Raw genomic sequence first — 27,434 nt, 5'->3', positions numbered from 1 at the left:
TGCTTTTAGTGTGTAACACAGTTAACCTGTGGAATCCCATGCCACAGAACACTGGGGGTGCTACAAGTTTGCACAGGTTCAGAAACAAGTGGATAATTCACAAAAGATAAGCTAGACTGCAAATGACCGCAAGATGGAAAAATATTTTGGCAAACCACCACTGTGTACGTATGTGCGTGTGCCCTATTTTTCTACTCTTCCCCTGGCATCTGCTGTTAGCAATTGCCAGACGTGATGCTGGCCTAGGCAGACCTTGCTTTTGTGACTTTGCACGGCTACTCACACGTTCCCTATGTTTCACCTCCCAGGATGGAAAGGGAATTGTATCGCTGCATCAGGCACAGCGGGTCCTGAACCGCGGCTGGGCTAACCAGACAGATCTGCACGGAGCGGGGAGGAATAGCCAGGAATCACATATTTCAACCCTAGCGCCAAATGGACATCCTAAAGCCAGAACCATGAGTGGTAGTGCATTTGCAGATGGGAAGAAACTGTTAACGTGTTATTATTGGAAGGCATGTTCACAAACATTTGTGAAATACCATAATAATAAAAAAGTCCATGTTGAAATGATTAATTCTTTTAAAGCAAGCTTTGAGTGCTTTGCAGGAAATTTATGGCCATATGCCACCTCTTCCACAATAAGGAGAAGGGGAAAGACTCATCAAGATCAGCACCACACACTCTGCGTCCTGGATGAGGGAAGGAGTCTGTGGGAGGGATGCTGGCAAGCAATAACGTAATTAAGGACTGTAACCTAACTCAGAGAGACAAGGAGGAGGAATAACTCTGGCTTTTCCAAGCCAGTGACAACTTGACTTAGTTATCCTGCGTTTTTAAAAATAAACGAACACACGCTTTAATGTGGTCATTTATACTAAGAATTATTTTATTACCTAGAATGTCCAATCCAGGGTAAGAGTGCCATGGAGCTAGGATCTGTCAAAAAACTATGAAGACTATGATGAAACTGTACACTTAAGGCCACTGAGAACAGTTATACTTGACTGTACATGACTAAGCCCTGGCATATATATCTCATACCTCACCAAGAATTCCTCTAAACAACCATTTATTCTCAAAAGATTTATGATAAACTAAAAGACGTGGGAGTTTGGGCTTGAATGAAAAAATAACCACAGGACCAGATGAAACACTGCAAACAGAGATGATGTTTTTTTGCCTCCCCCCCCCCCCTTTAAAATAGACTGCAGCAGACCAAACTGTTTTAAACAATTCTTTCGAGAGCGCCTCTCTTGGGAGAAGAAGTTTATTTAGCTTTTCCTCACAAAATGTCTTGAAAACGTTTTCTTGCTTTACTATATACATAGTATATACATATATACTCACACAGTTATTTCTGATGAAACATCTAGTAATTGCTTCCTTATCCTTGCTGATGCCTTCCTCTGTTTTTCAGCATGCCATCCTTCAACCAGCAGACACGATGGGAGATACCTCAAGTTCAGCTAGACTTGGCCACTCTCCCCTCTCCTGTTCAAGTTTCGTCAACAACTTTTCAGGTACGAGTCTTGAATCTGAAGTCGTTGTGTTTTACTGTTAAAAAGCCCCCCAGCTTGTTTCAGAGCTCTGTTAGAAGGGCCGCAGGGAAGGCAGCAGCACAACTTTTCTCAGGCCCTGTCTGGGGAAAGTTGGGCAAATCCACCACGCTTATGGAAGACATTTTAGAGAGTAACAGTTCAGAGGTCTTAGTTTGAGACACACACAAAAAAAATGGCCAACGAGACCTTGACTGTCTCAAAGAAAGCCTGGCACTCCAAGTAACATGACAACCTTCACAGAAGCCAGATCTTGTTTCAACCCAAGAGGCAGATATGAAATTATTACAGCTGGCTTTCATTTTGACAGGTCAGGAGAGATCTGCAAATCCTACACGCTTATGGAACATGAGAATGAATCTATCTGGCCAGGGCAAAATGAAAAGCAAGAATTACCACTTCTGTTCACAGCCTTCTAGGAGGACAAATTCATCTTTCCTAAAACCTGCCATTCAACTGCAGCAAGCATTAGCAGCCTTCCATAAAGAGCAAAAAAATAATTAAAGGCATCGTTTCTGTCTGAACACACAGAACAGAGCAAAGAGAAATGTAGGAGGTTAAGCCTATGATATATATGACCTTATCCAAGAAGAGAGACCAAATAAAGAGTGACCTCAAAGAAAAAGTGGTGGAACTGCCATCCATCTTGCTGCAAGGGATATTCAAAAACAAACAAACAAACAACACCACCACTTAAAAGGATAATAAAGAAAAGCACGAGCAGATAAGGTGTCTGGTCAAGAGTTCAAGACCGCATTCAAGTTTCATGGGGTAATGAGATACTGCAAGGAACCCAACAGCACAGGATACCCTTCCTGAGCAGAGGAAAGATTACTGGCTGGAAACTAACAGGACAGCTTCTGTACTCCTGGGCACTGGGAGGACCAGAACCTGGCTTGTGGGGCGATCCTCAGACAATTCTTCAAACACATAGCCTGCAGCTAATCAGCAGAGTTAAACCCCTTGCAATACAGATCTTTTCCTCACTGAAATGAACACTAATGAGAGAAGAGAATGCAGATCCAACACCATGCATTGCACAAGCTGAAAACACACAGAGACTCTGTAAAAACCCACTTGCACACTTGCCATTTACAACATTTCCCTAGCCTTGGTAATAAAACAGAGCAGTACTGGTAGAGGCAAAGCTCTACATCTGGCACCACAGAGCTGAAGTTCCTATGACCTTTCACTTGAAGCTGCAAACCAACCCAACAAAAAAAAAGTTAAACTTCCTTTGTCATTTTCACATTTTTTCCAGAAGCTTGCATTGATGAGGAAGCTGGAGGGGAAAAAAAAAAAAAGTTGTTTGAAAGGCCTATTGGAATAAAATTCCACCTCAAAGAGTCCCACTGCCATCTGTTGCAATTTATAGCAGAGATGTATTTTAAACCATACAATCCCCCAAGGCATGCTACTACTCCTCTCGCTGGCCTCTCTTGTACGATTCAGAGAATTCTGCCTTGAGCAGCACAAACACACAGCTACATCCCGGGGAATTAGATACAACGGAGGAAACGTGTCCTGCTGCATCTTGCAGAGCCAGTAAGCGTTTCTCAGCATTTTGCAAGTCCTGCCATTGCCCTGATTTTGCTATTTTCCCACAGAAAACCCTTGGGCTGAGGCATGCATGGGGAGATGATGGAACATGAACTTTTCCCGAACTGCAGTGAAGTAAAAAGGGGACCGCACATGAGGATATCGCAGTCCCGGACAGCTGCCAGCCGGTCAGAAAGGCGGGGCATCCCGCTGACACAAGGCGAAACGCAGCCACCACCCAAGTGACAGCACCTGTGGAATGACACAGGGAGTTTCAAACACTTCACCTCCTCCTAGAGCAGGAAGGAGTGGGGCACTCGGACAGCCTCCTCCCACGGGAGAGGCTTCTCCTAACACATTTTGCTTTACTGGCAGGGTTGTGAAGGCCATCTCTCAGCCACCCACAGAGCAATCGCCTCTTCGCCCGCCTCCTCGGGGCAGATCTGGGGACGGTGGGAAGCCCAAGTGCAGGTGTTCAACCTACAATGTGGCTGCACCAACACTGTACGTGAATGAAGGGTCCTCCAATTCCCCTGGTTGCAAAAACCAGCGGCCTCCTACGCAGAACTTCAGAAAGACAGACTCCCCGCACGTAAACCGGCCGGTTGTCCCCAAAATACCTTGTGTTAGAAAGAAAGTGCAGATGATCATCTGACCTGCCCCACGGGGAGCGAGATGGAAACAATGGTGTTTGGGGGAAGGAAGCAGCTACAGGGAGTACCCCGGGCAGCAAGTACCTGCCCGGGAGCCAGGAACGGCACGGGGAGCGCCCGAGTGGCTGTTATCTGACAAGGGAAAGGAGTGGCTGCGGGAGGTGCCGGAGATCACAGAGAGTCAGTAAGCAAGCAGGGAGGAGATGAAAGGGCTGAGCTGCAGGCAGGCACCCAGCCCAGGCTGAGTCAGGGCACCAGCACCGAGGGGGAGCCCGGGGGAGCCCCGGTGGAAAAAGCTGAGGGCTGCTGCACCCGAGACACGCGCGAGCAGAAACCATTGTGGGGAGCACGAAAACAGCCAAGTAGGGCTGGGGAGGAGTCGTGAAGGCTGCTGCTGCGAGCTGAAGGCAAGCAGAGCCACTGTTCCTGCGGCATGGGCTCTTCCCAACAAGGAGCTTCACCGCTGCAGTGTTCTCATGAAACTGCAACGGACGCGGTCCGCCGTGTCAAACAGAACTGCCTGCTAGCACAGTCAAACCAACGCAGCCTTAAATATGTGGTCAGGAAGCCATTTCTGTCGTGTCCCACTGTAAATGCTCACTAGTCACACAGATACTTCTCCTCGGCTCTGGGTAAGGGCTCGCTACAGAGAGAAGGCAAAGAAACGCAGCACTACACCTCTGAGCTGCAGCTCTCCAAGAGCCCAGCCCCATCACAGGGAAGGCTCTGCCTCTGCTTGCAGCTTGCCTCGCCGTCTGGTTCAGCACAGCGTCCTTTGATCTCCCTCCAGCAGCTGCTGTCTTCCTGCCCCTTCGTGGGGCACTCTCGGAGCGCACAGAAGGTAAGCTGCAGCCTGCAAAAACAGCACTCCGACCCTCTGTTCTTTAAAGATACTATTCACACTGCGTAAGGAGCAAAAGAGGAAACAGAGATAAAATAAAACTGATTACAACAAGTCAGCAGACTGTCAGGTCAAGCTACAGAGCTTTCTCGGTCATAAAATAGTCCAAGCACAAAGAAAACCAGAGGCAGTAAAGCTTGGTGACCTAGGGTACCAGAAAAACAGCAAAGCTGCTGCTAGCTAATAAAGACAGAGCTGAGTGTGTCTCTCCCCGCTTGGTGAAAGCCAAGGAAAAAAAGAAGCACTTCACTCTTCTGTAGTTAAAAACCTGGAGCGATTTGAACTGCATGGTAAGAAGGGAATGGAAAGCAGATTCTTTTCCTACAAAGGTGTGCTTTAATTCACCCAACATCCTCAAATATCTGGAGGCAGCCACCACCTCTAGACTGCACATACTGTGCCTGCTAAATGCCTCGGAAGAAGCCATCAGGTGTCACTGAGGAACTTCTTATTAAAGGACAAGTCAAAAGTGAGGTTGTTTCTATTGCTACGTGTGAAACGTTCAGAAGAAAGCACTGCTGCCAAGTCCGTTTTGTTTGAAAGTACCTGTCACAATAGCTAGGCCATTTTAGGAAGCATTTTGAAAAGAATAAGCTAAACAGAGTGCTAAATTTGAGACTTACAGACCTCAAATGCTTTTTTTCAAATAACCTTTTATTCTAATATCACCTTCAACAGGTCAGAATATGAAAAGGCTTTTCTGAACTTACAGGATACGGAGCCTGATTTTCATAGGTGTCAAGCGTTTGCAGTTGTCATGAACTTCCTCGGAAGGCACAAGACCACAGAGAGCTGTCAGTTACACTGAAGAAAAAAATCCTTTAATCCCTTCTATAAAAGACAAACCAGTAACAACATTTATTTGCACAGCAAAGTCTAAAAACTCTGAATTTGAAAGTTAATCCTTGAAATCTGGCTGCTATGTTTAATGACATGGTGTGCCTGCAACAATGCAGGAAAAAAAAAAACCTCCATTAGTTGCTGCATGTTTGATACTAGGGTGCACTTCACACTTCACAAAACATACTTAAACTAGCTTTGCCTGACAAATTCTGCATGCCTAAGAGTGACTTCTGCATAGCGTAGATTACCTGCTAATACACATTTCCTGGGTACTGAGCAGTGAATGGTTAGATTTCAACAAGGAAACACGTTTTCTCTCCGATTAGCTGCCGCTTGCAGTGGCAAAAGTGAATGTGAATACATGGAAAACACGGTAGCTTTACCTCGATTTGTGCTTGGTTGTGCTTTAAAATAAAAAGATAGATTTCCTCTTATTTTCAGTATGTTACCAATTGCTAGCTTAATTTTGCTAAGAGTTCTCCTCTGTCTGACTAGCTGAGATGACAAATGCTTCGATGGATCCGTTAGGTATGCATTAGAGCTTCAACTGAGGCGTGCACTGCAAGTCACTCCTGGAAAGGACACACTCTCACTGGAACTTTTCAGAAGAAAGAGAATGCCTGCAGACTTGAGGTTCCCTGATCTTAGAGCCTCCCCAAAAGCCATACTGGCCCAAGTGAGGGGTTGAAGGAACCGGTTTTACATTGGACGACACAGACCCTGATTCACATCACACCATGCTCTTAACGGCTCTTATTTGCTTTATGGAGCAAACACTACAGCGTTATCACCCAGACTTGGTCAAACAAGAGTGTAAAGTTTTCCTAGGCGGTGCGACACAACCCCACAACTTGCTGCTCTTAAGGAAAAATGAGGTATGTCACTCCCCTTCCCTTTAACCGCGAGGTCTCACCTCTCACCCAGCTCTCCGCATCTATTCAGTCCCTCGGCTCACGAACCTGTTTGGAAATTAAATCTGGAGGAAGAGAAAAACAAGCGCAGCTTCCCACTAAGTTAGCAAAACAAGGTCCAAGCAGCACAGGAATTGGTTCACGGACAGCGTGTAAGATGTTTAAGCAGCTTCAGGCTGCTCTACCCAATCACTTACTTCCTGACCTACTCACGCAGTGTGAGCCAAATATCCTAAAGCAAGGTTTATGGATACTGGGTTGGTTGCTTCAATAAAAGCAAGAAGTTAAAGGCATTTCCACACAAAACTGGAAAGACAACACACCCTAGTTCTTGTTGGAATCCTTTACGTTACTGTGTGGTATGAGAAGAGTCCATACTGCACCTAGAGAACATTTTTAAATGCTCTCTGAGAAAATTAGTAAGGCAAAAACTCGGCATATACAAGTTTAAATATAAGGGTCAGCTCCAGAAAGGAATCCGGATTTCAAACACAGTTATGTGGGTTTTGAAAGAGGACATCTGACAGCCTCAGAAATTCAACATGCACCTTCCAACTTGGACACACACACGCTTTAATTTTTTTTCACCCAGAGCTGACAACCTACACAGGTTACCTCTGCACCGAAGTGGAGCCAAGCGCGTGTGCTTCTGCCAACGCTAGTCCATAATGCTTCTGCAGTCAGAAGACATCTCCTCTGCAACCAGAGCCAGCTAACACAGCGAACCGCCGGCTCTCCTGCAAGGGTCAGCTGTGGTTTCTATGAGATAAGCACCAGTCGAATTTTGACTCGGAGCCCGCAGTGAAGAACGGTAGTATGGGAAAACCCCTGCTCGAAATGACATGGATGACCACGTGCCTTCATGGCATTACAAAGTCACCAAGTTCTGTGCATTCCAAAACTTTCATATGCTTACTCAGAAGGGCATACTCTTAACGAATGTAAATGCAATCTTACATGTCCAGTCTTTGACTATTAACATTAAAAACAATTGCTACCGGGAACAAGTCAAGGGAGATGCTTGTCCAGTGAGTATTTTAAAATTACAGAACCGCAAGTGTCAGATTGTGCTTCAGCATTCACAAGTATTGCCTTTATTAAATCTTCCTCATCGGACTTAACGTTTAAATTTTCCTACAGTGCTTCACGCATTTGCCTCTAAATGATGTGTTTAAAAGCCACCCTGCAGTATGAAACATATTGCTGTAAAGGATCAAAGTCATGCAGCTGATTGGATGTGACAATAAAGCAACACATCCTCACTGGGAAAGGAAGCACGACTATAAAGGGCAGGCATGCAGAAGACACTGAAATTCAGCTGGATGACAAACGTGAATATTCTATTATTTTATTCAAAACTGCTTTCCTGTTTTGAGGTATTTTTACGGATACTATAAATCCAGCAGCTTTCCTTAACAGCTTCTCAGTTTACTGCTACCCCAGAGTACAATTAAAAGTAAGGTAGGAATTCAACTTGCTTCCTAACATCTCGCTGCGAAGAACAAACATTGTCATTTGCGTGATCCAGCTAAGACATGTAACCAGCCTCTTACAATAACAAAGAACTCGAAAGGAATCCTGTTTTCCAAAGATGGAAGTGGTAAAAGCAGCAAAGAGGAGGAAAAAAATAGCATCCTTTGCTCTGACACAGTGGCTGTTGCTTACAACTAAACTCTAGGTTATCTGTGAACTTTAAAATCATTTTTTTTTCCTTTTAAAACATAAAAGACTGCATTAAACAGAAGAACATTTTGTATATTTGCTTATAAACCGCAAAGTTCTCAGTCCCGTCACTCTTACATAATTGCTGGGTGAAAAAGAAAATAACGATGAAGTCTCCTCGGGTCAGATATTTGCAAAGACCAAGACATTTCATTCCTTTCGCTTTAGACTAGGAAAGACTGGCATGATTAGGAGGAAGACAGATTTGATCTGTTTTTCCTAACACAGGCTTTTCCAAGGTTTGCTTCACCTGGAGGCAAGTGGTCTGATGAACAGTCCATCAGTCTCTGCCATACACAGAGAAAAGGACCTGCACGCAGGTTTTTCACAAAAGGTACTCGTGGCTTGTTCCAAGCACAGAGGACTGCCAGTCTGAGCTGTTCCAGAGAATTACTTCTGTAGAAACAAACCACCTTGCTTCCAAAAACCATTCCTAAATCCCACTCCTTATTGGAAATCACCTCCAATATCACATAAAAGAGTCAGGGAGGAGTACGCAACGAAGGAAAGCCAAAGCATAGAATCAAGAGCCAGCTGCCTGCTTTAAAAGAAAGCAGGATCCTTTGAGGTTTATAAACTCATTAAAGATGTATCAGTCCATTTTTATCTTTGCCTTGTGATCTTAACGGTCAACGGAAAGCAGGCACTCATACTCCTGCCAGAAGCAGCGTGCTGCTGAGGACAGCTAACCCACGAGCTTCCCGGCCAAAGCAGCCCAGCACAGGGTCCTGCAGCACTCCAGTGCAGGGGAGAGGGGGAAAGGGGTAACCTCTGCACCGCACAAACACACAAGCATGGGGGAAAACGTAACATCAAGACTCATTTACCACGAGCATTACCAAGACTGAGTTCAAAAGCAGGCTGCCTTCTCTACTGGGCAGGCACTGGACTGTCTGGGGCAAGAGCTAGAAGCGTGCCGAACGACTGTGCTGCAGAGTACCTCAACACCTGGGGGATGCTGGCTCTTCCCTAGACAAGCAGCGAACCCAAAGCAGCATGGCCACTGGCACCCACAGGGCGCACCATCATCTAGCACCAGAAGGGAGCAGAGGCAGAGGCTTGGAGATGCCACTGGAGCATAAATTTCAGATGGTTCTGCTGTGGTCCCTTCCACGAACAGCCTGGGCTGCTGCTGGCCACAGAAACGCAGGGTTATTTACTGAACTTTTCAAAACTTTCAGGTCCTCCTTTGTTCTAAAAAGGCAAGGCTGTTCTAAAACCGTTTTCTGACTCAAGCGACCCAAGGTCAGGGATAGCATCAGCTCCATTTAATACTGGAAAGTCCTCCAGTATCCGCTAAAGGGCAACAAAAAAAGCAAGCGGTTTGCAGGCAAATGAACTGCTGAAGCCTGGTTTCCTATGGTCTCACACATGACCTCGTCATAAACTGCACGGGACTTTCACGTGGATGGCTACAAAGGGGCAAGTCAAGACTGAAATTCTTTCCCTTTGTATGGGGCTATAAAGCTTCTCTCAAGTGGATTCCCTGACGCTGACGATGAAGTTGTTCTAAGCTTAGGAGAAGGAAGGGAAGGACTGCAAAAGTCTTGCTTTTGTAAAAAATAGAGCTAAACATGGACAGCCTTGTTTTGAGATCCTACCACCAGCAGCAAATTGGGACACTTTTTGTGTTCTTCACCCAAGCAACAACTGACTTTGAAACAGCTGCACACCACAGTCAAAGCTCTGCCTGTCACAGACAGAGACAGCACAAAACCAACTGTATTTCTGCCATCCATGCTTGTACTTGTTCCATGCACAAACAACTTTCAGCTTCCCCAGGCATTAACCAAGGACTCTCCATATACACCACAGATCTGTTACATCAAATGATTTTGTTATTGCTAGAAAAAGAGAATTTCAGATGGTCAGAAACACCACTCTTAGCAGCTTATTGTAAAAGACTATTGTTACATCAGTAACGTGGACACAAAAGAACAAACGTGCCTCACACACCTTTGCAAATTGTGGAAGTATTCAAATAAAAACAGAAAACAATTCATTTTGTTCAGTGAATTAATTTTCCCCTCCCAGAGACCAATATAAGATGACAGGTCACCTCAAAAATGAGCAAGTCGTATAATTAACATAGAACACTTGAAACAGAAGAAAAAAAAAAGACACCATCAAGGTTCGAGGCAAAAGAACCAACAGGAACTGAAGAACAAGACCTCCTTGAAAGCAGAGCTTTAGTTTTAATTGCATATCTTTTGCAGCACAGAAGAAGAGAGAATTTGAAACGGGACACAGAGCTATGATTGCATGGGCATTTGCTAAGTAGGTCTGTGTATTCAGTTGCGCAGAATAATAAAAAAAAGCTCAAGAGATAAGCACTTCAGCCTGCCTAAGGCTTGGACACCTTCCCAGAATTCAGGTCATAAGCAAAGACTCTCATAAGCAATGGAGGGTGCCAGAGCAAACACTTCCATGCAACTGGTCTGTGTTTGCCTGTATAGCCAGAAGTTAAACGATGCACTTTATTTTCTTTTTTTAACTGGCAAACAAGCAATACAAAAGTGCAGTTAGTGGACAGCAGCTTTACAAACATCTCTCACTTTCACACAGTATCATTGGATGTCAACATCCAAGTTTTAAATACTGCTATACATAAGGTACTCTGTTGGGTTAACTCAAAGGAAAAAAAGTCCTGCTTTCTACACTTCCTTTCCAACAAGTTCTGCAGAGGACAGCCAAAGCACCCTGAAGGCTGCTGGAGAAAAGCAGCTGGGTTCCAGCCTAGCCGTACTCTGATAACAGGCACTCCAAGGTCTCTGTGAAACCCCATCTAAGCTCTGAAGAATATTCCTTACATCCTTCAAATATAGTCAAGGGACTAGCATCAGACAAGGGTTGCTACACTTCAGCATGGGCAAATATTTTAACAACCTGTCCATTATCAGCAACAATCTTCAAGCATCACAGACAAGCAGTCAAAATGAGGGATTTACAGTTAATAATTACCCAACATATCGTTGTTTATGAACAGGCTTGCTTAGTAAACGTCTGGTTAGTGGTATTAGTAAATACCATTTGAAAAGTATTTGTGTGCAATGAGTGTTGGTTGTTTTTTTTTTGTGACCTCTTCAGGCATCACAGCCATGAAGACAGAGATTTCAAAGAACAAAATAATAAAGGTTGAAATGATGGTATCAGCTCAAAGCCAGTCCAGCCAGTCCTGAGAGGGAAAGAAAACAAAACAGGCAGTGGAGGAAAAGATGACAAAAAACAAAACCACACCACCACACCTTTCCCCATATATAAGCTGGTCTCGTACACGCTGCTGCTTGTGTAGAACAGGCTCAGCATTCCCACCACATCAGGTCACCATTTGACTTCCCTGCTCCCCTTCAGAGCTCTCACCAAACCACCACCTCCATCCAGACACCAGCCCGGATGAGGCTGATGGCCCACAGCGTCCAGTTTCCAGACAAACCTCCACTCCAGCTGCCAGCAGGAGCTCCCAAAGCCACCCTTCTGGCTGCTGCTCAGCTCCTAGGCCTCCTCTCACCACACAGACAGGGCCCTGCGTCCTGCCTGCTCGGCTCTCTGCACCGCTAGCCCAACCTATACAACCGGCTCCATCCTTCACCCACCCATGGGTCTCACCCCAGACAGCTCGCTCTCACAGCACACCAGAGCCCTCCAAAGAGCAGGGAGAGCAGCCTTTCCCTCAAAGCCATGGCAGAACATCCCCTGCCGGCCTCTCCCTTCGTTGATGTTGGCAGGATGCACGCGGCTCAGGGCAAGAGGCCCTGTGAGGGGAGGCTGCGCCAGGCAGCCACGGGTGGGCTCCAGGCTGCATCCCCTCTGCTCACATCCCCTCTGCTCATATTGTCCCCTTTGCCCAGAGCGGGTGTTTTAACTCCTCACATCGTCACTGCACCGAGTAGAGCTTTGAACCAGGACAAGGAGGAAGGAAAAGACAAAGGCCAGACCATTTCCCCCGGTGTCCTCGCCCTGACCGGGACACGCCGTCTGTCCCCACAGGCTAGACACTCACGTGCTCTTACAGCCTGATGGCTGATGATGATCCTTGCCCCATTTCTCAGCTCTCAATAAAACACCAGGGCCTTCACAATTAAATTCATCTATGGGGCTGAGTTCAGAGACTATTAAGAAAGAGACTGCCTTCAAACTGCCAAATGCTCTCATGTCTCAGCGGTGTCAGTCAGGGCTTGGTCCTTCTGTTCCTGCCGGTGTCACCCAGTCCGCTGGTAGCAGTCCGTACTTGCTCCCTGTTTGTTTTAACAAAGTACCTGGGGCAGACTCACGCATTTGTCAAAGAAAGATCTAAGAGAACAAGGAAGGGAGGGAACATCTCATGTCTCGTACAATAAAAACAACCAAAGTAAGAAACTAGATCTAATCTGTGAAATAATGAGGTACCACTTGGTGTGTTTTTTTAAACTTGGTATTATTCTTACACTGGTAGTATATACAGCTATGATATTTCCCATGATCCTGACAATATTCATGCCTTACTCATCTGAGTCCTGTCCTAGTTTTCATCTTCAGTCTTCCAGGAAAAAAAAAATAATGAAAAAACAAGTGGCGATGTTGCCTTACAGCTTGACCAGAAGCTCATCAAGTGATGCTCTCCCTTTTGAGATGAGCAAAATAAATGATTAAACAGTCGGGGTCAACAGGCTCAAATATTGTGTTTAGAGAAAGGCAGAGGTTTACACAGCCAGTCTTCTCCCCTAACAGTGGTCCGACAGGAGAGCAGGACCTCTGGCCCAGAGGAGCTTCCTCTCCTCTCCCTGTAGCTTCTTTTTCATTCGCATTTCTCTTACATCTTTCATTCAGGAAAAGACACTTTTTTATTCCTGAAGCAGTAGTGATGTGCCAAAATGCTGCCAAAATGCTATATTTATGCTTGTAAAAACACCACTAATTGTCGTGCCATAACCAATAAAGTCCAAAATAAGACAGTAAAATCATGGCACCAAGTTGATTACTGTAATAATTACCACAGGCAGACAGTTTCAGCTGTGTAACTTTTTATGAATTGGCATGAAAACAGATACTGATGATACTTTTGTCAAGCAGATCAAAAAAGCCCTGCCAACCTCCCAAAACTGACAAGCAAGGGAACCTACCTGAAGTTTTCAAAGGCAGAAGAAGACTAGGAGACTCAATTTTCACTAATAGTTTTGTGTTTGCAGTGGGGAAAAAAAATAATTGCTTGATACTGAAGTTATTCAAGGTACAGAAGAGCGCTGCGCAATAAAAAGCCACCTTTTGGTGTTGCATAACATTTAAAATGTATTTTAGTACATTTAAAACAGTGCCCTCAACTTTACTCCTTAAATGGATGAACTGGCCTGTAAAACCTGTTATAGGGAACAATTAGGAGAGGATTCCAAAGCCACAGAAAATATGAAGAGCTAGAAATACCCAAATACATTTATTTCTAAAATCAGAAATCTGCAAGGAAATCCATGCTTTACATTGCAACCCTATTTGGTGCCCTACTTCATCACAGACTAAAGCACAAGCCATTTTTTCCCATTCAGTAAATTCTACTGCTTTCTCCTTGCTTACCCCCTTGCAGTATCTCCTATTCATTCAAAACAAACAAACAGACTTTTCTACCTGCTGCTTACCTGAAGCATTTCTACCGAACATCCAGTTAAGAAATCTGCCCCAACGCTCCAAGGCACGTCTTGCCTGTGCCTTCTGCTGAGGCTCTTCCTCTGGGGGATCCCAAAGCACAGCTCCATGAGGCAAGCCAAGCCCAGACAGTGCTTCCCGAGGTCCCACCCTCACTGCCAGCCTCCCCACCTGCACATTCCTGCACCCGCTCTTGCACCAGTGCTGCTCCTCGTGCAACCACACAGAGAGCTGGTTCGAGGAAGGCATTTGGCTTAAAACTAACTTAATTAAGCTAAAGCTGCAGTGAAACCACACCCTCTGCCCGAGTGATGGCAGCCACGCTCTAAAACACAACCCGAGACCTGCCACATTTTGGGTGTGTTGTTGAGGTGTTACAGGACACAATCAGCGGAAGTAGGATGAACTGCTCCATGATAATACTTCCACGTTCCATCCTGTGAGACATCATTTGTTCTTCTTGGTTCATGGGGTGAATCTTGGAGACCGGAGAATTGGCAGTACTTAGCACCCTTTACAAAATGCCCCAAAAAAGAAGAGTACCAAGTTTTACTGAAACATTTTGTATATGTATGTTTCAACAAAACTAGAGCTGATAAACTAGAAAGAAAATACTATATAGTGAATTACAGATAACCTGTGCTGACCAGCAGTCAGAGTTGGAAGACTTCTTTGTGCAAATGCATAACAAGCCATAAAACCCTACACGGACTGTGTGAAGAAGAGAGAACAGAACAAGCGCTACCCAGGGAAGTATGTCTTGGTACGTGTTTGAAAGAATGCGGGATCTCATTCTGGCTCAGAGTTTCAGTAGGGCTTTGCCACCATATTTCAATTTTTTTTTGCTTACCTTTTAAGTATTGGCAACAGTCAGGTCAACTTTTGGATTTCTCTAGGAAGGCTGTATCATTTAGCAGCATATACTGACAGGATGGGGAAGATTGAGAAAAGATCTCCAGAAGCACCCAAACAAGCAGTTATTTCCCAAAGTTATTCCCAAAAGTTATTTCCCAAATCCAGGGAAAGGCACTGCATTTCTACTGACTGCACTTACCATGCCGTAACGCTTCACGCCCACAAGATAATGAAATGCTAGTGCTAGTACCAACACTACTACTGTAATAATCCTTAAAATAATTAATGTCACTCTGCTGCCTTTTGTTTCTGCCAGTTACCACCAAATGTGAAACACCTGCAGAAGATGTTTGTTTTTCTCCTGTATCTTCCATATCCATCTCTCGAGATGAAAACATATTGGTTATTACTTGTATGAGCGAGATGTTAAATCCAGACATACATCATGGAGCACCTATCCTAAGTTCCTCCTGTAATGTTTTCACAACTGGATAGTGCAGTAAAAGCTGTGTGACATATTACACGATTTTTCTGCCAGTAGCCATAAAAGCCTAGCTAAAACCAAGCTCATTTTAACAAAGATCCCTGATTAAATTTTGAGGCAGGGGGAAAGAGTCTCATACTAGCATCTTTAAGCATGGGCTTCACCAAGCTGCTTCAGGAGCTATTTTGAGTTATGAATAACAAAGGAGTTTGACATCAACTTCGGCTCTTACAGGAAAAATCACCGGGTGTATGATTTTATATATATATAATATACATTAGAAATACATGGCTATTTCTATTTTCACAGAACATGTCATTTTACCATCTTAAGAGGCAAACGCCTACTTCACTAAAGGCCTATTATCTTCACAGCTCAAAACTGCATCTTCATCTTCCAGTGGTAACCGGAACTTCAAAAACGCCTCGGGGAAGAAATCACCAAATCATTAAAATCAAATATGCTTTGAAGAATACTTGGGGTCTGTTTTAGTGGGTGGGGAAAGATGTTGCTTTTGATTATTTTTTTTAATTAAATCAGCTGTGAGTTTTAAAGTTCAGAGCACCAGAAACTGCTTTGAAGTTTCACTGCATGTAATATCCACCTTCTAGCACAGTAGAAACAATCATGTTCGCCCATCTTGAGATAAGCTTCATATCATGTGAACATGTAACCGAATCAAAAGCAGCTGTCAACTTAGACAAACCCACCAACTCTCTCCATAAAACAAAATAACCCGTGACATAATTAATCATATCTAATTATATTGTAATAAATATATTTCCCTAACTAGGCGGACACACGCTATAAGCAGAGGGCAACTAGAAAGCGACTAAAGGCATTTTGTAATTTCTGTTCCATTGCAATGACTTGTGACTTAATTAAAACCTTTGCTATTCCTACCAAGGCACATCTTAACACTCTCAGTCTTGCTTGGGAGAAACAATGGAACAACAGACTGGGTATCTGAAATGCCAGAAGTCTTCCTGTGATCGCCACGTTAAAGGTCTTTGCCAAAACAGTCCGGCAAGAGGAATGACCTGTTTCAGGGTAACCCATTATGGGGAGAAAATTAAGTTTTCCCTAGAATTCAACTCAGCAGGAGCAATGCTCCTGCGCAGAGGCTTTCATGCTCACTGTTGCCATTAGGACACCCAGCCATGGCAGCTGGAGAACAAACCAAAGACTCCCAACAGGAGTGAGCCAAAACAACAGGGTGCTGCCAACAACTTCATCGACTGAAAACCCAGTTCACGAATTCATCCTGGACACAGGTGAGCACAAAGCATTTTGTGACAAAGCATGGGATTAGCCTCCCAAGGAAGCTCATTGTGATTCTGTGATCAAAGAGAAGTCAAACTGACTTGCACTGCACCACCTGCTATGTTTCACAAGAACTTGCTTGATTTTCTGACAGCTGGGCATTTCTATGTGGTCATTGTTTAACAGACAACTTAATTCCCAATCAGAACTTGAGAAAGGTGTATTGCAGGCATTATTTTCTCTGTATGTTATAACAAACCTGCTGTCACAATATCAAGGCAACCACAAATGCCCTGTGATTTAACAAACGAAAGAGAAAATCCTGATGCAATGTGCTCTTCGAGCGTCCAAGCCACCTTCTATTTGACATCCAATGACTTAAGAAGCGTCAGTAGTTTTCCTCTGTGCCTAAATATCTGGAGTTTAGTTAGGATAACTTGCATGCTGTATCAGGCTTAAGATGGGCGGAACTGCCTATACCATGTGCTGGCTAATTAGCACCAAACCTAATCCAGAATTTAAGGTCTCACCATGCTAAGTACATCAGCTGTCTGCTTCGTTTTACAGAAAATCAAGAATTCAGAACCAGGGTGACAAAAAACCTGAGATCCCACAGCGAAATCCACCTCGAGAAGCCCCCTTGCACACAGGCTTGATCTAGTGATGAGGGCATTCTCTTGATTTTTTCTATTTTTTAATAATACACTGTTTTCGCAAGAAAAAAAAATTAAACTACAGTACAGAATATAAAATCTTGTAGAAAATATTTTCTTTAGTTCACTTTAATTAAAAAACGGTGGTTTTAGATAAGTTGTATTTTATTTTGCCAATAGTATTCTCTTTGAAAAGCTGTAACATACTTCCTACACAAACCAGGGACCAGTAAAAGTTCAGAAGAGTGGATGACATGGTCAGCTGAACACTAATACCGTTTTTCAAATTCTATGAAAACAAACTTGTTCCCATGAAGGCCAAATCAGACCCAAAGCAATACTTAGCAGATGAGATAGGGAATGTTGAGAGAAGGTATTTAGATTTGTCAGCAATGCTGGTACAAACCACAGCAGTGCAAGTAAGTCTCAGACTAAAGGGAAAAGGGAAAGTAAAGTAGGTTGTACCCAAAAGAATAAAACAGGTTTTCACATGGCCAGGACCTTGAAGAAAGAAAAAAAATAAAGATCAGTGCATTATGTAGAGGAATAATTCTTTTTATACTGTCAGTCATGAAGCCCTAAGAAAGAAACTTAGGCAAGGCAATTCTTTCTTTATGTAATTCATTCAACTTTAGATTCAGTGGGAATAGAAAAATGCAGTTGTGGTATCTCCTCACACTGCCATATGTACGTAAGTTAGTCTCTTACCACTTTGCTGAATCAAACGATAGCTAAAGCAATACAACGGTATTCTAAGAGTCACTTTCCCATGGAAATAACTAAATCTTATTAGGAAACATAAAAAGGTGGTCCAGTCTTTGAACTCTGCAATGGTCCAACTCCATGGGAATACCTTTTCTAGCTACTGTGAACCCTTCCTCTCCTATCCCGAGATCCACTTATCACGATCTGTAACAGCAGTTAAATGGTTTTCATTACATAAAGAGTTGATTAAGGCTCCTGTCATTAGTCATCACTCCACACTGCATATTCTTCGAATGGAAAAAAGGTGTGCTCTGAAGTCAAGAAATGGAAGACCCCTGAATTCCAAGTTAAATATCTGGGTTATTTTAACCTGGCCTGCTAACTCATGCAGGAACTACAAACTGTCCTTTCCATTACATTTCACATCCAGATCCACTCACAAAGCCTTATATTTTTAAACACAGAAAACAAGGTTTGAGTTACAAGGGTACAGTTCACGTAGGAAAAGCAATGCAGTGCTAAGTAAGACGCCACGCAAGCTGGAAGCATCATGACAAGAGGAAGATTTCTTTAATGAAAGATTAAGTTCTCATTTCTAAGTTATCTTCTGTGGATTACATGGCAGTCTGACCACTGCTCACACCAGGCTGCCTGCACAAGCGATGCCCCCATGACCGTGAGTTTGGTGTTCTTCCCGTGCCAGCCTTTGCATACGTGATGGAGCAGCCGCTCCGAGCAAGAACTTTTGATTAAATTGTCCATTTGCCCCAATTTGCTTTCAGCAGCAGGTAAGCATTTCTATTTATCATCCTACAACAAACAGAGTGAGTCTTTCAGGCAAAAGTCTCCTTCCTCCCCCACTCCTTAGCCATCAAATATGAACCATGAACAATATGAACTTAGCCCATCTCCAGCCTCCAGCTGCAAGGGCGAAACTGCCAGGTCCACACTTCACGGAGGATTTCAGCAGTTTTGGCGAGCACCACCCATGTTAACATGTTGCCCCTGTGCTGTATCACAAAAGAAAAATTTATCATTAACTTCATAAAGTGTAACAAGAGACATACCTGTCTACGGCTATGCTACAGAATCCTTGCACATTTCAATAATAACCTATTAAAAAATCAAAATATAATAGTTCAAATTACATCTGTCACAAAAAAAGTTCCGCTGACTTATGCTGATTTCAACGGCATTGGGCTTTGACCTTCCTCATTTCAGGCACTGGACAAACAACGCAGGTCACTTCTCCCATCACACAACACGCAACCACCACACTTTTACTCTTTTAAGTAGAGCCAAAGAATATGGCAGCTTCTGAATATATAAGCACTGGGTCACGCTGAAATCCCTAGCGTAGTTGCTAGAGTTCACACAGCTTTTCCAGATGCTTCTCAGATGAACCGCAAAGATACTTTGCAATTAAGTGATTAGCTCAGAACAAAAAGACTTCACAATCTCAGCTGCTGTATCTATAAGCAAACCCACTAAATCAAGCCACCGGTGGACCAAACAGCAAGGTCAGCATGTTTTGCTCTCGGTGAGCAGAATTCTTCAGCAGAGAGGAAGCCAGTAAAAAGAAATAATAATAAAAAATTAAACTTCTAAACCAAACTCTTCCAAGCTGGCAGGCTAGTGTGATCCTAAGCACAACTATCTATAGGAAGTGACTGAGAGGAAGGTCTCTACAATAAAGGTTATGATCCATCAATAAAGGTGTTAAGCTACTTTTGCAGCATTAGCAAATGCCATATGGCAAATGCCATAGCAAACTTGTCTTCAAAAGGGACAAGCCAAATCGTGACACCCTCTGCTTCACTGAAAATAAGATTAAGCACTTACTTAGTTATTAAGCAACGTATCATCCCCAGCCAGAGCAGAATTTGATCTTCAGTTTTTGTCGTTACTAATCTGGCTTTAAAGAGGCCACATTGATAGGGTACTGCAAATAGAAACCAGGGGGGCTGTATTATGGGGAAACGTACAGCACGGTCAGACCGTGCATCCAAGTGCTTGAACACACCTAGGATCGAGCACAAGAAAAGCAACCCTAACTGTGGACAACAGGGACGACTATAAAAGATTACAGACAATAAACTTACTTTGTAATTTGCCCCTGAACAGAGAGCCAATGATTTTCTACTCTCTTACTGTATATAATGTCTGAAAGAAATGCACCTGCAAACACCGTTTTTCACAATTACTTAGTCTGCAGTCGTCAGCATTTGCTATGTGAAGAGCAAGACCAAGCAGTGAATAACACCACGCGGTCGGCACTCCCAGGTAAGCAACGCTGCCACTTGAGGCTTCCTCTAAGAGGGAGAGGAACCACTGCTGCTTTTACTATTATTTTCAGCACAGCACACATTCCTCTGTGCAAGGGAACACAAATTCCTCTCCAGCACACACACGGATGAATAACTAGAAAATGATCTTAATTGCTATATAAATCACATGTGGCTACTTTACATAGCCAAATGTACGTCCACATAGGAAGTGCTCTCCTCAAAACTGTCTGCAGTATTTCATCAACCTTACAGAAGAGCGAGTACGCCAAAGAAAAACAAAATGAAAGGAGCAATTACTCATCCCGAGTCAATTCATACCTGCCTACAGAAGTGTGCGTGCTTTATTACAGGCACCCAAGCAAATACAAAGCCATGACAATGGTGCAGTTAGGCAAGTGCTGTGCTGAGACTGGACTGGATGAAAGCACGCTGGGCTAGCTTTAGTCACACCAGGGCGTTCCCCTGAAGTCCGTGGGATACGCTGGTTTTAAGACCTTTCCTGAAGGTTGGTCTCAAAAGGTACAGAACCGTCTCTGTGTGTGCAGAAATATAAAATATGTATTATGTGTGTATATGTTATATATATCATATACTATACATTATAAATATTACATATTTTATAATAAATATATTAAATAGTAAGTGCTGTTTGTATGTAAATATATCTATACATATTTTAAAACACCACTATGTCTACCTGGGAGGAAAAGTGCAGCATGCATTGAACAGTCCTGGCCTGACGGGCACATCCTGCTGAAGTCAGCAGAGACTCAGCTGCCTGTCAGTAAGGGGAGAGTTTAACTACGGAGATTTGTCACTCTGATTTATCTCTTCCTGACACTTACGTTGCTTGGCTTGGTTCACAAGTATATTGTCACTGGCAAATGCTGCATTACAGATCTATTGCTTCATCTGAAATCCTCTGTTAATCGGTTTACTCAGAGCTGTTAATCCAACACTGGTGCCACTGCCATTTTACACAAGTGACAAAATGCAGTATCCAGTTTTACTTCATTTATTCTTCATATTTTTGCTCTTGCAGTGGCTAAATATTAGCCACTAAGTACCTCTTTGGTTATTCTGATATTTTTCTTATACACAAGTCTACAGCTGAAATAAAAAGTTACAAAAACGAGGTACCAAATCTTCTCTTTCCTTCCTTAAATAACTGCTGGTTGTTTTGTTTTTAATCTACTTACTGTATTCAGATGATCCTGAGCTCAGTTGCTCTGCAGAGCATTTCCCTGCATTCACCAGACTCCCCAATTTAAACAAAATTCCTTGCATCTTGCGCATCCATTCGTATGTCTAAACAAGCCGAAATCTAAATATTCCGGGCCATAAGGTATACAGGTCCCCATACTTCCTGACGTCAGTGGAAGTTCAAAGCTCCAGCAGTTCTGCTCTTAAATAAAGCCTCAGTTTTAACCCAAACTCAATTACATTTCTGAAACTTGAATCTCCAAGCATCCATACGTAGCTGCTGCCCTCCAAAACTCTGGTGAATCACAGGCTTTTTTTCCCCAAAGACATTGACAAAAAATTCTCATGTTTATCTGGTGATATTCAAATGAATGTCAGCAACTAAGCCGGCAGCAGATTGCTGGTGCTCCAAAACCTTATGTTGGCAGAGAAGAAACTGCTTGAGATGTGCCTAACACAGTGTTAATACAACAGACTGAAAAAAAAAGTGAAAAGAGCCACCTAGCCTGAACAATACCTGCTGGTGTTGCTGTACAGGGGACACTGAAATTCCTCAACTCGTGAGATGTTTCAGTGACTTTAACTCCTCCGGGGACAGTACAGCACGTCAAGCCATCTCTCCCAAACTTGTATCTTAATTTTCGTGTTAGCAGTTCACAGGAACAAAGCAGGGACTGAGAGTTTACTCTGACAGTGACGTAGCCTTAAAGCAGACACAATCTCTACCCTGCTCATTCCTCCCAGCCTTAACTTTCAAGTATTTTAGCTGCGACAATGTTTATCCCATAATATCCACTGACTGCCAAACGGATTAAAAAAATAAGAAGAATGAAACACATTACTGGATATTTTTAGCTTTATTTTTTAAACAAGCTTCATGACTATGCGTCAAACACAACCCCAACCTTTTTGGCTCCGAACAAAGCCTATAATTAGAAAGCTCGTTTTTTCTGGTCGTCAGGAGAGCCATTTTCCCTGGGGAATGCTACGGAAAGGAAACCCAGAAAGAGTTGTAATGGCCAAACAAGATGAAACGTATTAATAATGGACATCGGTAACACAAAACTATCCTAACTGCACTTGAGCAGTTACAAACAGCATTTAACCGATTTCTTCCAAAATAGCATGCTTTTGCCTCTATTCTTCTCAATGAAATGCCTCAAGCCATTGTACAACTTCACATAGGACAGACCTAAAAAAGGGGTTTCTGGACCCAGACGTTGGCCTAGCTTTTCACACGGACACAAGCTCACCCAGAACAAAATGCAAACCTCCTCATCCGACAGCGGAGTCGCCGTGCTGGGCTCGCAGGGACAGGACTTTCACCCACTGCCTCTTGCTCTCCCTTCACATTCCCTCTGCCCGTTTATATCCAGCTCCCGTTTCCAGCTTTTTTATTAATTTCCTGTCCCACCCTCATCACCACACCTGCAAATCCCACTGAAACACAGACAACTCCGGCAAGGCAGGGGGCAGCGCATTAAAATGAGCAGCACCAGACGTGGGTGCAGGGGAAGGAACCAAGAAGAAGGTATATAAACTGTAAAAACCCAGAGCAGAAAGGGGAAGAGAGAGGAGAAATTGGACTTCAAAAGGGGAAGGACCAGTGCTGAACACGAGGCAAGCAGCATGGTCTGAGGAGCAGGAGGAAAGTGTGCATTTCTGGAAACCGCCATGAGAAGACATTACATTTTTCTTGCAAACGCTTCTAGAGACCTGTCCGAAATGGTGAAAAACACAGCATGATGAACAACAAAGTTTTTCTTTCTTTTTTTTTTTTTTTAAATTAAAGAGAATAGCAGCTTTCAGGGGCCAAACTGTGCATCTCCAAGCTATTTTACATTAGACTTCAAGCAGAGCTCTCATGTTCTGCGTGAAAACCATTCGGGATTCGGATGCCTCAGGATTTGCCCTCTTCTAACAACTGAGGGCCCACGACCTTCACAGCACTGCCTGTTCCCGAAGCAGCGTTTCCCAAAGTGCCATCATGTCCTTTCTCACACGAGTAAGGGCACAGAGCTCTCACCTGGGGTGTCCTCGGGTATTTCTGTGACCTGGATGGAAGACAGGAGCTCAGCATGGCTGGGAACTAACCCAGATGCTCTGGGCATCGCCTGAAAAGCCCCCAAGCTTCATAAGAAAGGAGGGGAAGTATTGCGAGGACTTGCATCAACACTACTCAAAGTGGGAGAGCATGGGGAACTGGCATGTGGAAGGGAAGTGCCGAAAAGGCAGGCAGGAAGATGCGTTTCCCTCCAGCACATGGCAGGGCTTGCAGGGGCAGGCTGAACTGTTTTCACTTTTCCTGAAAGGATGGGGGTGGGCGGGAGGAGAGAAAGGGGTCAGCTTTCAGAAGTTTGCAAAACATCTTCTTTTGGTATTTTCTCTAGAGGGAATGGACCATTTCCAAAGGCCTGATCATACAGAAGCACGGGTCTGATCTTGCTGCAGCCCATGCGCATGGCTAACTTTACCTCACAGGAATAGTCACTAGCAGGTCAAAAACATTTGCAGTTCCTCCTTTCTCATTTAGTAAATGAGTCACTGCAAACATGAAACGGGGCCATGCTGAGCTAATCCAGCCTCCAATGCTTAAATTTACAACAGCCACAGAAGGTACAACAAACCTTAAATAAAACTAAACTTCCAGGGATGCCACAGAGCAACCTGCGCTTTAGGCACTTTGCCCTCAGCTTGAAGTACTGCTTGCTTAATTTTCCTTTCACAAAATTTTCCTGCATCGACCTCATCATTTGTATTAGAAAATTTGTGTTGAGCCTCTTGCCTAATGAACCCCAGATTTCATTTACTTCTTTCCTCCCACACGTTTCACTGGCAGAAGGAAGGGGCAGGGATGGAGTACGTACAAGTCACCTATTGCCAGGGTTACACGTTCAAAGGAGATTTTTATTGGGAAAGGGAAAAAGTCACTTGTATTTGAGGTGATACAGACATGGTAATTCAAGTTTGAGATCAATCTGTTTCAAGTCTGTGTCTTTAACTGGATGAGGCTACAAACGTGGGATTCCTAACCCTAATTTGTCCTGGAAACAAAGAAAAAAGATTTGAGGAGGTGTGTGAGTCCACTGGACCCACTGAACTGCCAATAAAACAGAATTCAGCAAGAGAGGACAGCAAACAGCACACCTCAGCCCCAAAACACCACGCTGCCTGTCATGATTGTGTCACACCACAATGATTTTCATGCTTCCCTCTTTTCAAAAGTGGTGGAGAGAGAGGAAGAGACAAATCTTTCAACACCCTGCAGAAGATTAGGCTTCTTTGGCAAAGCCCAAAGGCACTATTACAAGATATTTACATCAGAATTGGTATCAATCCACTCATCTTGTCTCAGCTGTAGAAACTGCAGTACGTAAGTAAGACCAGCCCGCCCCATTAAATGGAAGACGAAAATTTCACAGAGCTACTTAATTTCTTTTTTTCTCTTCTTTTCTTTGGACATCTTTACGAAACAAGTCCAAAAGCTACCAGCATGTTTTTCCACAGGCACAGCCACAAGATGTAAGTTGTAACCAATTTTTTCCCCTTTTAGAAAAGGGGAAAGAGGGATATAAGACAGAGAAGGATAAAGTAATTGCCACCACTTTGTCTTCTGCAGGAAAAAAGAAAAAAAAACCAGCCTGCAAAACTTGGTATCTGTGTGGTTGAGAAAGACACAGAAACAATAACTAATAGCTCCCCTCTTTTCTCTTTGCTCAAGGGGACATAGTATGCATTTTTTGACTAAACCTCAAATACAAACCAAAAGTAACATCCTCATACATACAAAGAGCCTTATTATGATTGTTATTGCTGGAAGGGGAAACTCACTCTTACTGGCCACATGACTGTTGAAATCTACATTCAGCATTGTTTGGGGGATTTTTTCTTTCTTCTGTAACTCAGCAGCGCAGCACAACCGGCAATAACTTTATGACTAGAAACATTTAGCTGAGCGTTTCTGACGCTGCATAGTCAGCAATATGGATGAATTTGTTCCAGGCTACCCAATATGTACTTAAACACATACCCCGCAGCATCTTACCACAGTATTCTTTTGGGAAACATTACTGGAGCAGAATATCAAATTTTAGTTTTTTCCATCCCCCTTGACTGGGAACGTTAACATCACACACGGCGATTTACGTGTTTGCACAATCCACCGCTTACCTAACTCGTGTTTAGTAAGACAACTCGTGTCACAGCATTACAAAGCAAAGACACGAGTATGTTTTAGGATCTGAACCAAGACCTGGGCCCCATCACATCCCATTGTACAACAACCACACGAAATATGGCAGCAGCTAGCTATCTGTTTGCACAGTAATGAGACACTGTGGTCTTCCTCTACAAGCAGAGGAAACTTTACTGCAGCCTTTTAATAATTAGTGTGGACTTATAAGAAGGATGGAGAAAGACTTTTTACAAGGGCTAATGGTTTTAAACTAAAAGAGGGGAGATTTAGATCAGATTTTAGGAAGGAATTCTTTACTCAGAGGGTGGTGAGGCGCTGGCACAGGCTGCCCAGAGCAGCTGTGGATGCCCCATCCCTTGGAGGTGCTCAAGGCCAGGCTGGATGGGGCTTTGGGCAACCTGGTCTGGTGGGAGGTGTCCCTGCCCACGGCAGGGGGTTGGAGCTGGGTGGGCTTTAAGGTTCCTTCCAACCCAAACCATTCTGTGATTCTACATGGGCCAGGTGCTGGCCAACCATGGCCAACCAGATCAGAAGATGGAGTTCAAGGATGCTCTGCAGGACTTGCCAGCTTCCAGTCACCGGGATTCACAGGAAGCTGAAAATCAAAATGGATGAGAAAGAGACGGCCTCGAGGAAGGCTGCAGTGAGAAACGTCCTGGGGAGGCAGCACCCATCTGGTAAAGCTCTGGCCCCTGTCTGTTTGCACAAGGCGCCCGGCTCAGGTGTAGGCAGAGGGTGTGCCCAGGCTCTCTGCCAAACTCTGCAAAGGGAACTAAAGCTCAAGAAAGCTCCGTGCACTTCCTTGAATGGGAGCAAGAGTTTCCTGGGGGCTGGCCAGAGGGCTTAAGTTTTAAGCAAATCACAAATGGGGAATAAGTCGGAGAACCTCGGAGAAACAAAAACTAAGGTTGGCTTTCTGCAGCACAACATAACCTAGAGGAAGGGCTGGGGGCAACAAAGAGTCTTGACAAGCCCCATGGGTTGACCAGAGGGAACCGAGCTATCCAGGCTTATGGAAGGAAGTTTATAACGAAGTCTCCATGGTTGTAGACCAACGCAGTGAGGAAAACAAACACGGAGTTTGTACAGGGAAATAAATGCCGATCAGACAGAGGTCACAGCCCACGGTAGGAGCAGGGGAAGGAGTGCCAGCATACAGAGCACTGGCTCGATAGCTTGCAGTTTCTGAACACCAAGCCCATCTCCAGAACGGGATCCTGTGCTTAGGGAAGAGAAAAGTGAGAGGGGCAGGGCTGTTTTAGCTACAAAAGCACCAGGTTTACCGCAGCTGGTTTCGCTACCGCTCCCTGACAGGAGCCCGACCCATTTTGTGCTCCTGAAGCGAGTTCTGCTCCTGCCCAGCGCACCAGCAGCTCACCCCGCCTACAGCCCTACAGGTCCTCCCCTACAGTTTCAACACCGACCACCGAAAAGTTCTGAAGTTTTTTTTTTGTTCAGCTTTTAATCACTTCTTCACTTCAAAGACCCCTCGCTGCCCATCTGCGGAGCCCGGACGCTTAAACCGAGACACTCCAACGCGGCGGGGGCCCTTCCCCGCCAGCAGGAGAGGCTGCCAGCCTCCCGAAACCGCCACGGACACGAAGGGAAGGGCAGCTCCGAGCCGCCAGCACGGCGGGCAGGGAAAGGGCCGGCGTTTTCCGCCGCCTCCCGGGGCCGCGGCGGCCACGTGGAGGCTGGAGGCGGCGCGGCGGAGCCCGGCACTTACTTGCGGGGCGGCGCGGGTCTTGCCCGGCGGCCTCCTGAAGAAGGAGGTGCGGGCGGTGAAGAAGAACTCCTCGGACTCCTCCTCCTCCAGGCTGCTGTAGCCGCTGCTCATGCTGCTGCTCCAGGTCATCGGCGGCTGCCGCCGGTACCGCTGCTGGTGGTGGTGGTGGTGGTGCTGGGGCCCGGCGGCGGAGAGCGCCGTGCCGGCCGCCGCATGGGGCCCCGCCGCTGCCGCTCCTCTCCCAGCGCCGCCGGGCCCGGGGAGCAGGAGGAGGAGGAGGAGGAGGAGGAGGAGGAGGAGGAGCCGCCGTGGAGGCCTCTC

General features: G+C 44.7%; 2 protein-coding genes and 1 long non-coding RNA gene across 5 annotated transcripts in view; 1 reads left to right on the top strand and 2 right to left on the bottom strand.

Annotated features, from left to right (window-relative positions):
- Positions 1 to 27,382, bottom strand: part of RASSF3 (Ras association domain family member 3) — a 49,833-nt gene extending 22,451 nt beyond the window's left edge. Inside the window, 1 exon segment of the mRNA XM_035544138.2 lies at positions 27,114 to 27,382. Coding sequence (XP_035400031.1) covers positions 27,114 to 27,242 — 129 coding nt within the window. The 5' untranslated portion in view covers positions 27,243 to 27,382.
- RPL18A (ribosomal protein L18a) overlaps positions 1 to 27,434 on the top strand; it is a 220,411-nt gene that overhangs the window by 74,137 nt on the left and 118,840 nt on the right. The window lies entirely within an intron of this gene.
- LOC118246747 (uncharacterized) lies at positions 4,528 to 6,471 on the bottom strand. Its single transcript, XR_004778218.2, has 3 exons — positions 6,409 to 6,471; positions 5,363 to 5,456; positions 4,528 to 4,653 (listed from the first exon to the last, which is right to left on the bottom strand). It is a non-coding gene; the product is annotated as an uncharacterized LOC118246747 (long non-coding RNA).

Source organism: Cygnus atratus, chromosome 1 (assembly GCF_013377495.2).
Source record: "Cygnus atratus isolate AKBS03 ecotype Queensland, Australia chromosome 1, CAtr_DNAZoo_HiC_assembly, whole genome shotgun sequence".
In the NCBI taxonomy this organism is placed as follows: Eukaryota; Metazoa; Chordata; class Aves; order Anseriformes; family Anatidae; genus Cygnus; species Cygnus atratus.
This window is presented reverse-complemented; position numbering and strand designations above follow the sequence as displayed.